We start from the raw sequence: 14,259 nt of genomic DNA, 5'->3' as shown, positions 1-14,259 counted from the left end.
CCGACCTTTCAATCTGCAAGTCCTAGGCGCTGAGGCTTTAACCCACAGCGCCACCTGCGTCCCTATTCTTGCACTAAGGTGCAGCCAAAGCAGAACAGCAAACCACCTGAACTATTAACAGCATTTCAGCTGGAAGTTGTAGGACATGTGTCAAAAGAAAACAAAGCAATGTGTCCATCCCAAAACCTTTGCAAGGGCAGAAAATATTGAAATCAGGGTTGCATGTAAGCTCCTGCGTACCATCATGAGTACAAATAATCATAAATCCACAATCAGAAGGATATCTGGAAGATTCCAGAAACCTCCAGTGCAAGGGAGATTATCAAACACCTGGTAGGCCATAATATTTGGTAGAGATGGCCAGCATTCAGCATAGTAAGGCCTCAAACTCAAACATATTGGTTGCAGGGGTTTTAACTGTTGGCTGCTCTGAGCACTTTTGGATGGACAGCATATACATTTTTTTTTTATTTTTTAAGTTGCACATCCCGAATGAAGCCTACAGCTTTCCCTAAGAATGGCGGCTTCTGCTCAGCTACAGCTTCAGCACTAAACCAGAAAGATAAATCGCTAACTGAAAGAGAGAGAGAGAACTTTCACCCTGCCTTCATTTGCAGGATGAACAATTCTTCTTTCTGATATAGGGCTCATCCCCTTTGTTAATAGGGACTGCCAGTGATGGACTATATGGAATTAGCGGAAATGACTGGCAGAATCCGAGAACTGGGAGAAGAGTTGGTGGAAGAAGATTGGAAGAAATTTAAAGACTACCTGCAGAAACATTACAAAATTAATGAATGTTAAAATGATGTTGGATTGAAAACAAGTGGTATTAGCAACAAAGTTAAAAAGAGTATGCAATAAGAGAATTGATAATGGGTGAAAACATAGAATTTTGACACGTTAAGATACAGAGTTAAGATAAACAAAAGAGGGTAAGGATTTGCTGATCTGATTATGTAAATGGGAATACAAAAAGGGAAGGTGCGAGGAGGTCAGGAAAATAAGGATATGAGTTACAATGTTAGCAAAAGAATAATGTTTTTTTTTTCTTTTTGTTATTTTTATTCTTAATTATTTTTTTGTATTATGTGTATTTTCCTGTTTTGTGTTTTTTCTTTCTTGTTGTATTTTGCTAAAACTTCAATAAATATTTATTTTTTTTAAAAAAGGGGGACTGCCAGGCTCACAACAGGCACCCTTCATTGTAGCCTCAACACGCATGTGTAATGCAAGAGGCATGTTATATGCATTTCTAGACATTTTTCAAAATCTATGTGCACATGGTTAGCAGGTCATTTCCTTGAAATTGGGAGGAGGGTATGCTGTCAGGTTCTCAAATTTCATTGAGTCTCCCATTCCTTGTTTATTCTTTACAGAAACCGCTCTTCACTCAAAACACCCCTACCATGCAAATCTAGCCTCCTGCAAAGAACCCCCAGAATGGAGTTTGGCATGACTGCTAAGAATTCTCTAATAAGAGAACTCCCCTTAGCTCCCTTCATAGGATTTATAGCTCACAGGGTTCCTAGGAAGAGGAAATGACTACTAAACCAGCTATAAGTCTCTGGTGCAAGTGTCTGTCCACAGAGGATCATGCAGAGCTCTTTTGGGAGATCTCCCCAGACTGGGGTCAGCTAGCTATAACCTCCTTCCATCCCTCAATGTTCTCCTAATTACCAGAAGCTATCAGTTGCCAAGGGGAGCTGAATGCAGAAATATGACCTTGGAGAAGGGAGAAGATCAGTTCTTCACACAGTACCATATAAATTTGCAGGGGTGTTTCCTGCTAACAGCACAGTGGGAACAAGGACTTGCCTTAGCTGATGGGGGACGATGACTAATTCCTGCCTTCTAAAATATACCCTTTAATCTAAAACTTTCCACTGCAATTAACCTCTCACTTCAGAGAGCAATTAGAAGAACAGTCCTTCTGGCTAGAAGGTCTCCCAACCTTCCCACAATGGGAACACATCAAAATCAGAAGAAGAACTAGACTTTGACGGGCTGCAAAGAAGCCATTAAGACCATAATCTGGTCCTTTGAGGGTGGCAGGATTAGAGAAGACATTTTTTAAAACTACCCAGAAATGGGGAAAGTGATCCATCCTTAGGCAACCAATGGATATACCAAAGAAAGACTCCTAAGCAGGTAGAATCTTTTGATCACCAACTGATGGAGATATCTTTGTTGTGAACTTCATTATTCCACCACCCCACCCCACCCCAAATTAAAAGCCTAAACTCTGCACCAAGAGAACTGGAACATTAATTGTACATTAATATAATAGAAAAAAGATGCATGCTGACATAAATTAATCTGTCAAACATGATACTGAGCTGTGTGCCAGTTTTCACAGTTTCCACAGTAATGCCTGCGCCAGCCTTTCCCAACCTGGTGCTCTCCAGATATCTTGGACTGCAATGCCCATCCATCTTAAAAACCAGGCTGATGGGAGTTTGAGAGTCCACACTACCTGGAGAGCACCATGTTGGGAGAGGTTGATTAGAGGAAGATGCTCTCCAGGGACTCAGGCAGAAGTCTTCCCCAATCATTTGCTACCTGAACCTACTGGCTGGAGATGCCAGGGATTGAAACTCCGACTTCTACTGCTGCGCTATGGCCCCTTCCTTAAAGGAACAGAAGGGCAATGGGAGAAGAATGCAACTGGAGACCACGACAGAAATCAGAGGGACAGGCAAGCGACTCTGCCTCTCGTACAATGGAGCTTTCCGTTGAAGTACACTGGACAATGTGAAACTTATCTTCACAACCATGAGGGATAGCAACGTGCTTTTTAAAAATAGAAAGAGACAGGCGCATGCACAACTGAGATTCTCAGGTCAAAATCCACAACAGGTATCAAATAATCACACAGAACACATACCAGTTTCTATTAAAACTTCCACAACACCATATAGCTGTGTCCCACCATTCACATCCATATGGAATGGTGTCTGAATTTTCTGAAAACAATAACAGTTGCCTTTACTTTCTATTACAATGGTACCTCGGGTTACATACGCTTCAGGTTACATACGCTTCAGGTTACAGACTCCGCTAACCCAGAAATAGCACCTCGGGTTAAGAACTTTGCTTCAGGATGAGAACAGAAATCGTGCTAAAGCGGCGCGGCAGCAGCGGGAGGCCCCATTAGCTAAAGTGGTGCTTCAGGTTAAGTACAGTTTCAGGTTAAGAACGGACCTCCAGAACGAATTAAGTACTTAACCCGAGGTACCACTGTATATTTTTAAATTCTTGTTGCCTGTTAGATTTTGTTGGATGCTGTTATCTCTTGCCTAGTAGGAAAGGGCAAAAAGAGGTACCCAGCTCCCTATACACTGTCAAACACAATTGCCAGTATCTCTGCTTAATTATCTTTTACAGAACTCTAAGAATCCATCCCCCCCCACACACACAGGTACGTGCACACACCACACCTGCCTCCCATCCAATACTCATTGAAGCAACCTGTAAAATCAGCAGAGTTCTTGTTCAGCACAGTGAGCAAGAGAAGCATTTGCTGCAGAGGTGGATTACGCTCCTGTTCTGCACTTACTGCTTCTGCTTTGGTGGGGTCCAATTCGTTGTGCTGTAGAGGATGCAGAGATACCACCACCCCTTTCAGAGTTAGCCGAGCACCTCCTAGGTAATCCCTAAATCACAACCATTCATTACGACAAGGCTTTGGCACGTAACATGTAGTGGGGGCGGACGAAGAAAATATACGGGAAGCAGAATGTTCTTGCATTTGAAAATTCGTCAACAGCTAGCCCAGGGATTTTGCTTCTTGAATGGCTTCACAACCTGTACCACTACAGCGGTAGTTCCAAGCCATCCTCAGGACTGAGATCCACCCTAAATGTTACCCCCTTCAGCATCTGGCTTGTTGACCACATAGTGGGAAAACCCACTGGAAAAAGCATCCTTACCAGCCTCCGCAGACACCCAATAGTGATAATATCATTTTTGTCACATTCCACCATAAGGGAGATATTGAGGTTGTGAATCCCATCACACACACACACACAGTTTGAGGAGCTGCTGCAGCAGCAGCACATACCTGGGCTCACCCCTCCTCACCTAAGTGAACTGCTCCATTTTTGAGTACATACTCATTGGCTGCCATCACCTACCCATCACCGTGGCAACAAAGCTAAGCAATCCAGAATCTCCTTTCCAGAGAAATTCCACGTTTCTCTCACAGGGTACACCCACCAGTGGTCTTGAGGGCTCACTCAGCCCAGACATATATCTTTGGAGTGAAATCTACAGAGGCAGGGATGGGGAACCTGATACCCTCTAGGTGTTGTTTGACTCCAGGACCCCATTAGCGGCCCGGCACACCCAATGGGCCAAGGATGATGGGAGGTAGAGCCTGGCAACATCTAGAGGGCCACATGTTCCTCAGCCTTGCTATAGAAGAAGTTGAGCAGAGGCCCACACAGATCTGTGGCTGATCCATGCCAATTTTTCATTCTGGAGCTCCTTGCTGGAAAGAAACCAGCCTAGCATTCCCATCGTCACATCCCAAGGCAAAGTTCTTGGTGCCAACATCTTCCAAGCCAGTAATGGAACACCTTCGGTCCTCAAGCCCATCTCCCATGTTCCACAGTCAAACCTCCACCCTCAACACCCCAACCCATCCCTTCCATTCAGAGAGAAGCCGGGCCTCTTAGGCCACTGTACTTACTGGGCAATTCACCCTTGGCCAGTTCGACGCTGAGCAGCTCCTTATGGCTAAGGCTCCAGCCGGGTCCAGGGTGGGTGGGAGTGGATGCTGGGCTCTTGGTGAAGATGCCACTGATGAACTTGAGCATTTTACGGTCCCGGGTAGAGGCCCGACCACCCTCCCGGCCTCTCTTCAGCCCTACAGCTGCCTCTGAGGAGCAGGAGCCAGAAGAGGCCAGACTGCCTGGGCCATGGTTGAGGTCACTGTTGTCCAGAGTCTTGCTTTTGTTCTTGTGAGGGGATAGTTTTGCCCGGGATCCCCCTCTGGGGACCGTCTCCCCACTGCCCTTGACAGCTACCTTCATGCGTCCCTTGACTTCGCTCTCGGGCCACGACAGGCGGTTGGGGGTGGCCCCCTTGTGGCCCCCTTTGCCAGCCTTTGGCTCGGCACTCACCTTGGCCCCGCTGGTGGTCACTGTCTTGAAAGGCTTATTGGTGGCCAGGCGAAGGCGGCGGTTCCCAGCTGCTGGGTGAGGAGAGGAGGCTCCCGAGTGTGAGAAAGAAGAGCCACCCACCCGGCCCACACTCATTTCCAGGGTCCCAGGCTCTGGGCCACCCCAGCTGGCATGGCTCACCAACATTCGGCGCCCTGGCGCTGCAGCACTAGAGGAGCAACTGGCAGTGGTGGGTGTTGGAACTGGCGACTCGTCCCCAGGCACCCCCAAGGTCTCCTTCAGCCCAGCCTTGGGGGGGATTGGAATCACCTCTGGCTTGGGGGGAATGAGGGGAACGACGGGGACCAAAATGGCTTTGGGTTTTGGAGCCACAGCTGGAGCTGCAGAAACCACAGTTACTTCAGGCTTGGCAGTTGCAGCTGGAGGAATGGCAGCCTCAACCTTAGGAGTGGTGGGCGAAAAGAGAACAGCTGGAGGCAGCTCAGGTTTGGGGGGGACAGTCGGGGCTATAGAAGGAACAGCCGGCTCAGGTTTGGGAGCCAGAGGTGGGGCGACAGAGGGCACAGCCAGTTCAGGTTTGGGGGCCAAAGGTGGGGCTACAAAGGGCACAGCTGGTTCAGATTTGGAGAGCGCAGCTGTCGCCGGCTTGGGGGGCAATGGCAGCTCAGGTTTGGGGGGCACCGCCGGAGCACCCAAAGACCCCAGTCCTTCGGGCTTTGGTGCAAGGGGTCTTCCTTCTGGGCTCATGGCGGCTTTGGCCTTGGGGTCCCACGGGCTTCCTCGACCCACGCTGCCCCTGGGGGGTGTCCACATGGAGCCCGGCCGCCCTGTGCCATCTGGGGACGGGGACGAGCTGGGCGTCCCGGGGCTGCTGGGCGAGAGCTGCAGCAGGTAGTCGGACGTGCTGGCGCTGCTGGTGCTGATCCAGAGCGCATCCTGCCGGTGGAAGATGCGCTCCTGCCTCTTGAGCTTGGCGGCCGCCGCTTCCTCGGCTTCCTTGCGGTCCTTCAGCCCGGAGGGATCCGCCGCGCAGGGCGACGAGACTCGCGCGGGGCCGCCGTCCCTGCCGTCGGGCAGGACGCCCCCATCGCCGGCACCCGCCTTGTCGTCGCCTTCTTGCTGCTGCACCGACTCGAGCTTGACCAGGGTCAGCGAGATCAGGTAGGTGGTCCGGCGCTGCAGGGTCGCTCCTCTGCTCATGAGTCTCTGCGGGAACCGCCGGCGGCGGCCACGCCGCTAACCAACATGGGCCACACGCTCCTGCTGCTGCTGCCGCCGCCGCCGCCGCCCCCTTTGGATGGCACCGGTCGCCCGCCGCCGCCGCCGCGGACCCCTAGCGCCCCCGCGCACAAAGGGCAGCTCGACAGGGACGGTGCAGGAGCCGCCTGGGCATCTCCCAAGCCCGGCGATCCCGGGGAGCCCTTACCTGCTCCTCCGCAGCGCAGCGGCGGGCGGGCAGGCGCGCATCTTCCGCCGGAGAAGAAGAAGGGGCGGCGGAGGTGGGCCACCGGGGGGGCTGGTCCTGGGCGGCTCACCGGAGGCGATCGCCCAAGGCGAGGCGGGGTGCGCGCTTCTCCCGAGCAGGCTGCGCAAGGCAGGGCGGCACGAGGAGACGGGTGGCTGTTCCCATGCAGACGAGCCGGAGCGCGGGCGGGTTCAGAGGCGGGCGGGGGGCGCGAATCGGCGAGCGGATCCCCCTCCGCGGTCTTGCCGCAACCTCGGCCGCCCCTCACGGCTCGGGCGAGGCGCCAGCCGCTCTGCTGCTCCCCCGCCGGGTCTGGGCGCTCGCAGCCCGCCTCCAAGGGCGCATCTCCGCCTTCCCGCCGCTGCCACCGGGTCCTGGCTGGAAATCCGCGCTCGCGTACCAGGAGGCCGCCTCTTCCCGCTCCCCCACCCGCTCCGCTGCGCCAATGCCCTCCTCCTCCGAGCCTTCCTCCTTCTTCTTCTCCGCTGCCACCCCCCCCCCCTCCTTCTGGCTTCTACTTTCCAATGCCTCTTTGGCGAGGTTATGGGCGCGCGTTTGGCGAGGTGCTCTTGCGCCTCCCTGGGCGACAGCAGCGACTGGTGGCGAGCCGGAATGCGGAGATCCAGGTGCTGGTGGGCGGGTGGGATCCTGGAAATCAAAAAAGCAGAGCTGTGGCAGCAGCAGCGGCGGCGGCGGCGGCGGCGCCAAACCCCTTCGCCGACAGTTTCCGAAGGAGGGGAAAAGAGGAAGAAGCTACGGCCATTTGCTGTAGCCTACGGAGTTATAGGTGGGGGGAGAATGAGAGAGGGGAGAATTAAAACGGGGTGGGAAGGCAGATCCTGAGAATTCTCACATTGGGAATGCACAAGCCAAGAAGTGAAGGATTTCTGCAGGGGCACGTGGAAATCCCGGACCGGATCGCATGGAATCTGGCCCCGCGCACGCGCGCGCACAAGACCTAAGAGATTGCCTGGCTCAGGGATTCATCAGGCACCCTTCCGGCGCTGGCGCAAGGGGAGGGGGGGACAGCCGCCGCCGCCACCCGCAGATGTTACATGTCGTGGGACTAAAATTAGCCCGCGCTGATTGGCTTCCTTAGTCTGCCCCAACGGACAAGGTCATCTGGCGACCCAGCTGGGAAGGCGCAACATCTGGAGGCTTAGGGGGATGATGCGGCTAATGTGCTCAAATCCCCACCTGCTGTGGCATAAGCATCCAGGTAATTCGAGAAGGGAAACGATGTTAAGGTGAGGCTGCAGGTGGAGTTACAGGTGGCTGCAATTGTCTTAACAAGCCTGCCTTTCTGGCCCGGCCACCACCCACCCGCACCTCCATCAACTGCTCCTCCCATTCATTTCCACAGAGGACCATGCCTATGACTTAATCAAGCAGGAGTGACTGGTGCACGGTTTCGGTCATATGTTTCTGGGTTGTTGTTGTTTATTTAAAAAAGCACACCAATTATTATTATTAGATTTACATTTGTTAAGCGTGTGCGTGTGTTTATATGTATGTGTGTGTAGTCTCAAAGCAACTTAACAAAATACAGATAAAAATAAAAAATGGCAAAATATGTAAATACAAAATTCTTTAAAACCCTCATCCAACAGCACAATAAGAAGGACAAGTCCTATCCCACCCCACTAAAACATAAGCACCACAGCAGAGGCTGATTTAACTATTAAAAGCCTGGGTAAATAGCAATGTCTAAAAAACAGACCATGATGGCACCAGGCACATTTCCCTAGGGAAAGCATTCCACAAATTGGGGTGGAAGGGCAGTTCTCATGTGGCCACCCTTCCCATCTTCCTCAGATGAGATACAAGGAGAAGGGCTTTAATGAAGGTGGTTCGTGCGGGGAGAGGCAGTCCTTGAGGTTCATTTGTTCAACCCCAAGGCACAACACACAGAGAATCTCTGCCCAGTAAGTATGAAATCAAAGATGGGTGGCAAACTGTGACCCTCCAGGTATTGTGCAGCTAAAGCTCCCATCATCCGAAGATGATGAGCCACTGGGGTTGCCCATCAGATCTAAGGGCTGCTTGTTCTTCATGTCCATTGGATGATGAAACTATGGCACTGGGTTATTTTTAGCATGGCAGCCGGCTTTGTGAATGTGCTGGCAAATCTTTTTAACATGTAGCAAGATCACAGATCCCTATGTTCTAAAAGCGTGTTGAAATGCTATTTGACCTAGAACATATTTGAGACATAATCTCAACACGCATGGGGGAAGTTGCAAAACTGACCACTTTTGCCAAAATTGGCATGAACATCATCGTGCCCGAACAGGTCAAGTGAATTAGTGTGGTACAGTACAGGGAAAAATGTGAAGGCAGAATCAAACTGTGGTTGGCAGTGGAGATGAAGGAGGTTAGGTTATGTGACAGCAAGTACTGCAGACCTGGTAATTCTATGGCAATTGAAGAAAGTGTTTGCTGGGAAAAAAAATTATTTCAAGGGGGAGGGGGAAGAATTGCCTTGACTAAATGCTGCACACACAGAAGATCTGGAGTAATTTGCCACCTTCTAGTTTCATTCAACACCAATGCCTCTTCACCCATTGTTTTAACATGGGGGGGGGAATTGGGGTATGTCGTGTCATAATTCCAGGTGTCAAAAAGCAACCTGCTGTCAATACAAGGTGGCCAAAATTTGCTGGTGTTTCAATTATAGGACATTGGCTCTTTGTGAACTATGCAGGTCTCCAGTCCATTTGCAGGCCCAGTTCAAAGTTATGTGGTTTTGTTCAAAGGCCTTCATGGCTTGGGACCAGGGTACCTTGAGGCTCTCTCCCAGTACGTTTCCGAGCACAATTCAAAGTGTGGGTGTTGACCTTTAAAGCCCTAAACGGCCTCGGTCCTGTATACCTGAAGGAGCGTCTCTACCCCCATCGTTCAGCCCGGACACTGAGATCCAACGCCGAGGGCCTTCTGGCGGTTCCCTCATTGTGAGAAGTGAGGTTACAGGGAACCAGACAGAGGGCCTTCTTGGTAGTGACGCCTGCCCTGTGGAATGCCCTCCCACCAAATGTCAAAGAGATAAACAACTACCTGACATTCAGAAGACATCTTAAGGCAGCCCTGTTCAGGGAAGTTTTTAATGTGTGACATTTTAGTGTATTTTTGGTCTTTGTGGAAGCCGCCCAGAGCGGCTGGGGAAACCCAGCCAGATGCGCGGGGTACAAATTATTATTATTATTATTATTATTATTATTATTATTATTATTATTATCTCCTCCCCTGCCAGACATCTGGTACAATGTGTCCTAAGTACAGCCAGCAGCATTCCCTGGCCATTTCTATGCTTTCAAAACAAGTACCAAGAAGGAATCCATCCATACCATTGCCTCTCTAAGAAGACATGTGTGCACTCCCCTCAAAGAGCTTCTCAGTGTGCTGGTCCAGCCAGTATTCTGATGTTGCCAGCAAAGGACCGATTAATGCTAATTGCACCTAAATATCCCAACTGACGGCACCGTTGAAAATGATTCATATTCAGAAAGCAGCATTTTCTGCACTGGCTGCTTCCTTTCCAAAGTGCTGAGGGAGCATTTCTAGCCAACTGTACTTACATCACAGCACATAATCGCCACAGTTCTCTTACCTGGGTCACAAGCTGCCGTGCTGTGCTGCTATAGAAAGGTTTCACTGGCAGGCACCCACATGCAGAACCCGTGCTGCTTTTAAGATCAGGTGTGCACAAGGAGTGGTAGAGACGTGGTCATTCCGAGACCAAATTATCTCCCCTACGTGTGAAATTAATACCCAGACACAGAGAACTGGGCTCAGGTCTGCAAGGACGTATAACATATCTGCATGGACAGAAATCCACCCATCAGTTTAGCAACAGCAGTGCACAATGCAGAAGAGATTCACACAAACTCCATTGTACCCCGAGGCAGTAGGTATGTATGAGTAACTAGGCTGTAGAGTTTGCACACAGACCAGTGGAATTGCATGTGAAATTTCTGTGTCAGCACTTGCACAGGGTCAGACATGTCCCCATCCCTAGGTTTTCTTCATCACATCCATATTAATAATTGTGTATTAATCTTTGTAACCATCTTGACTGTAAAACTTGTACGAGGGTTAAAAAGGTTGTGCCATTCTGAATGGATTGTATTTTCCTTTGTTCCCAAATGCACATGGAAGATTCCCATCTATTCTGTGCCTTCCCTTTGAACTCAGTCTGAGTTTTCCTCTCAAAAGCATCCGATTTACAGCACAATCCTAACCATTATTTATGAAATGTATATCCCACCACCCCTCCCAAAGGAACTCAGGGCAGGAAACACATCAGCAATAAAACAAACAATTAAAAACATCTTTAAAAATCCACCATTGAAACCATTAAAAACCATTCCCATTTATATGCAGTCTGGGATAAAGATGTTGAAATGTCCTGCTGAATCCACTAGGGCATAAAAGGATAATCATAATCATAATAATCACAATAATTTCAGTTTCTTAGCCACCTTTTACTATAAGGTTGCATGGAAGTTTACAGCAATAAAAAACCCCACAATATTAAAAATTGTTTAAAACAAAGTGCAGTCTTAGTGATCATGGTGACACTAATTATGTAATCAAGATTCCTAAATGTAATTTCCCTTTTCTGGGACAAGCTCAGGATCCAACCCTTATATACCATATTTTTCGCTCTATAACACGCACCCGACCATAACACGCACGTAGTTTTTAGAGGAGGGAAATCCATAGGCATGCCACCCATAGGCATTCCCTCCATAACACGCACAGACATTTCCCCTTACTTTCTAGGAGGAAAAAAGTGAGTGTTATGGTGCCAAAAATACGGTAATGCCCATTGTTATTGAGACTGTCAAAAGGGTTTTGGAGATGGTTTCACTTCACCATTATGGGGATTCTTCCTATGATGAGGAAGGAGTCCTTACAGACACCTGCAGGGTCATTGTCTTGGCTGACCACTATTATGGGATGCATCCAACTTTCTCCTGCTAGGTGGCTGTACAGGTCTATTTTTGCACTGTAGAGTGCAAACTAAGAAGACTCAATTTTTAACCTTAAATAATCAATTCCTTTTTTTAATGTACTGTAATTGCTGAGAGGCAAACAAAGGGGGAGTGTTGCTGTCTTCCTGCCATAGCTGTATGTCTCCAGTGACTGACCATCATTGAAACTTTAACAGGGTACAAGTCAGTGTGATGTGTTTGAAACAGGTTATCATGTCGTCATCATCATCAATACTTCTTAAAAACTCTACATGCTCATAACAGCCCTGGGATACATGTCATTGCTGTTATCGCCACAAGTCCGAAGCCAGGACCAAGCCCTAGTCCAATCTTACCCACCACTCTGATACCAACCAACCAACCAACCAACCTACCATCCCTTCTCTTATTATTTTAATTTATTACACACATTTCACCTTAAGGTCCCAGGGTGGGTTATAACAATTTAAAATACAGTGGTACCTCAGTTTTTGAACATCTCCGTTGACGAATGTTTCAGTTTTCGAACGCCATAAACCCGGAAGTAAATGCTTCCGTTTTCGAACACACCTTAGAAGTCGAACTTCCGAGGTGGCTTCGGCTGAGTGCAAGATCCTGTCGGCTGTTGAGTCCTGTTGGCTGGGAAACAGCACCTTGGTTTTTGAACGTTTCAGAACTCGAACGGTCTTCCGGAACGGATTACGTTCAAAAACCGAGGTACCACTGTAGTTTTGAAACCATGCCAGTCTCTCATGAGCAGTGACTACATATTACATGAGCACTGTTCCACAGCATTTGATATTTTCATTTATATATATTCATTCGAAATAAGATAGGTTTATGAAGCATTCTATATCCACCCACCACGGTGACGAAGAATTATACAAAACAGTAGTCAATATCAGGAATTACTGTTCAGTGTTGGACATCATTGTTGCATACACAAAGCTTCACAGCTTGTCTTCCACCGTACAAAGTTTGGTACCTCGCTTCATTTAAAGATTTTCAGAGACTTTGAGACTAAAGATTTCATTTTGAACTTTTTATGATTTGAAGAAATTCTATAAAGATTGTCTATTACGTATGTATATGGTCATTGTGTTGCCTAGACATTGTTGACAGTCTCTCATGAGCGACAACTGAAGGAGCCTCCTCAAAGCAACCCACTTCTTTCTTCACAATGGCAGGCTACTTCAAGCCAATTTGTGCATGTCAGCCTCCTGGCCATTGCCTCATAAGGTGGCTATGTGTCCCGCTTTACAGTGGACAGCGTTACGTTTGAAGGTGCCCTCTCTTTGAAAAGCCGTCCCAGTCTGAGTCTAATTTAAAGATAAGGATTCCAAGGAAGGTAGCTTGAAGTTGCCTGTCAACAGTTTGGCACCTGGGTAGCAGACCAAACAGGTCCAGTGGGCACTTGGTCAAAGTCTTTCCCACTATATTGAGATGTATTGTACTTCTGTTTAAGTTATAGTATTTCTAAATGGATGTCGACGCATATAAATTAATACACTGTATACACATCTTATGCAAATCTGCGTCCTTTTTTAAACAATGCATTTCCTCTGCTTTGGCGACACAGAAATTGTCAGCCCTAATCTTGGGCCTTCTTCAGATCCTGATCTGAGAGCACCCACCCTGTGCTTAGTCCTCAGCTAACTAAGACAAACAAGCCAATACACTGAACCACATTTACTGGGAAGCAACAGATTGTTCCGTATGAACCAGACTGTGACTAGCATTCAGCGGCTCTTTTTGTTTCACGACAGGCCAGATTTTTCACAAGCACTTTGTGTGCTGCTAACTGGAACCTTTTGAAATCCCAGTCTGTAGATTGCAGATGGAACTATGAAACTCAAGATGAGAAACCCTTTTTAAATCTTAACTGGGAGTTAGTAAACGAATAAATAAATAAGCAAGGAAATAAATAAATAGCAAGCAAACAAATAGCCACTCTGCAAAGAGCTCCCTGCCAGTCACGCTTTATCTTGGTTATTTCCATCATTCCTATCCTTGTCAAATCCGACTGCTTCTTTCTGAGTCAGAGAAGCTAACAAAAATATGTCTTTGATTTTTTTTTTAAATCCCTACATTTTGTTGTTATAGCAACCAAAGCTCTGAAAATGTAGGAAAACAGCAGGAATAATTAAACTAAGCAGTGAAATCAGCATTAATGGGAACAGTCAAATGTACCTCAATTCAAAGTTCATCAAAGGAGGAAGGATGTGCAAGAGTCGTGGTGGGGAAGGGGCTGGAAACGAGAGTACCAACTTGAATAAAATATTGGGGGGGCAGGTAAACCCCACCCCACATAATCAATCACAAGACATAGCTCATGCATACCATTTGAATGACAATGCCCATCGACTTGGGCTCAAATATTTTATTGGGGGGGGGGTGAAGAGGTCTTGGCCCCTAGGAGTTGGCTCCTATGGCTGGAAAGATTATGAATACCCCAAAAGAAAGGCTGAGATAGGTTGATGAAAAGGATAAGAGGCAGCTACAATTGCAGGGAATCTCCTTCCTTTAAACTGCAAAAAGGAGAGAGAGCTGTACCAGTAGAGTAACTGAGATTACACCTGAGATTACACCAGAGATTCCTCTAAAACAATTACATAAATGAATAATTTAGCAAACCCATGCGTCCTTCTTTACAGAGGACCATTCTCTGTTTGAAGGGCTGTCAGAGGAGGGCCTT

General features: G+C 48.2%; 1 protein-coding gene across 3 annotated transcripts in view; it reads right to left on the bottom strand.

Moving 5' to 3' along the window:
* Positions 1–14,259, bottom strand: part of AGAP2 (ArfGAP with GTPase domain, ankyrin repeat and PH domain 2) — a 116,971-nt gene that overhangs the window by 67,293 nt on the left and 35,419 nt on the right. For 2 of the 3 annotated variants that reach the window (XM_079966643.1, XM_079966644.1), the window contains exon 1: positions 4,694–6,442. The exons of the other annotated variant lie outside the window; for it this stretch is intronic. In XM_079966643.1, coding sequence (XP_079822769.1) covers positions 4,694–6,326 — 1,633 coding nt within the window. In that variant the 5' untranslated portion in view covers positions 6,327–6,442. Of the gene's footprint in view, positions 1–4,693; positions 6,443–14,259 lie in introns of those variants that run through there. 3 annotated transcript variants of the gene reach the window in all.

This window comes from Podarcis cretensis (assembly GCF_951804945.1).
Source record: "Podarcis cretensis genome assembly, chromosome: 2".
In the NCBI taxonomy this organism is placed as follows: Eukaryota; Metazoa; Chordata; class Lepidosauria; order Squamata; family Lacertidae; genus Podarcis; species Podarcis cretensis.
The sequence above is the reverse complement of the archived record's forward strand: the minus strand, read 5'-3'. Positions and strand labels throughout refer to the sequence as shown.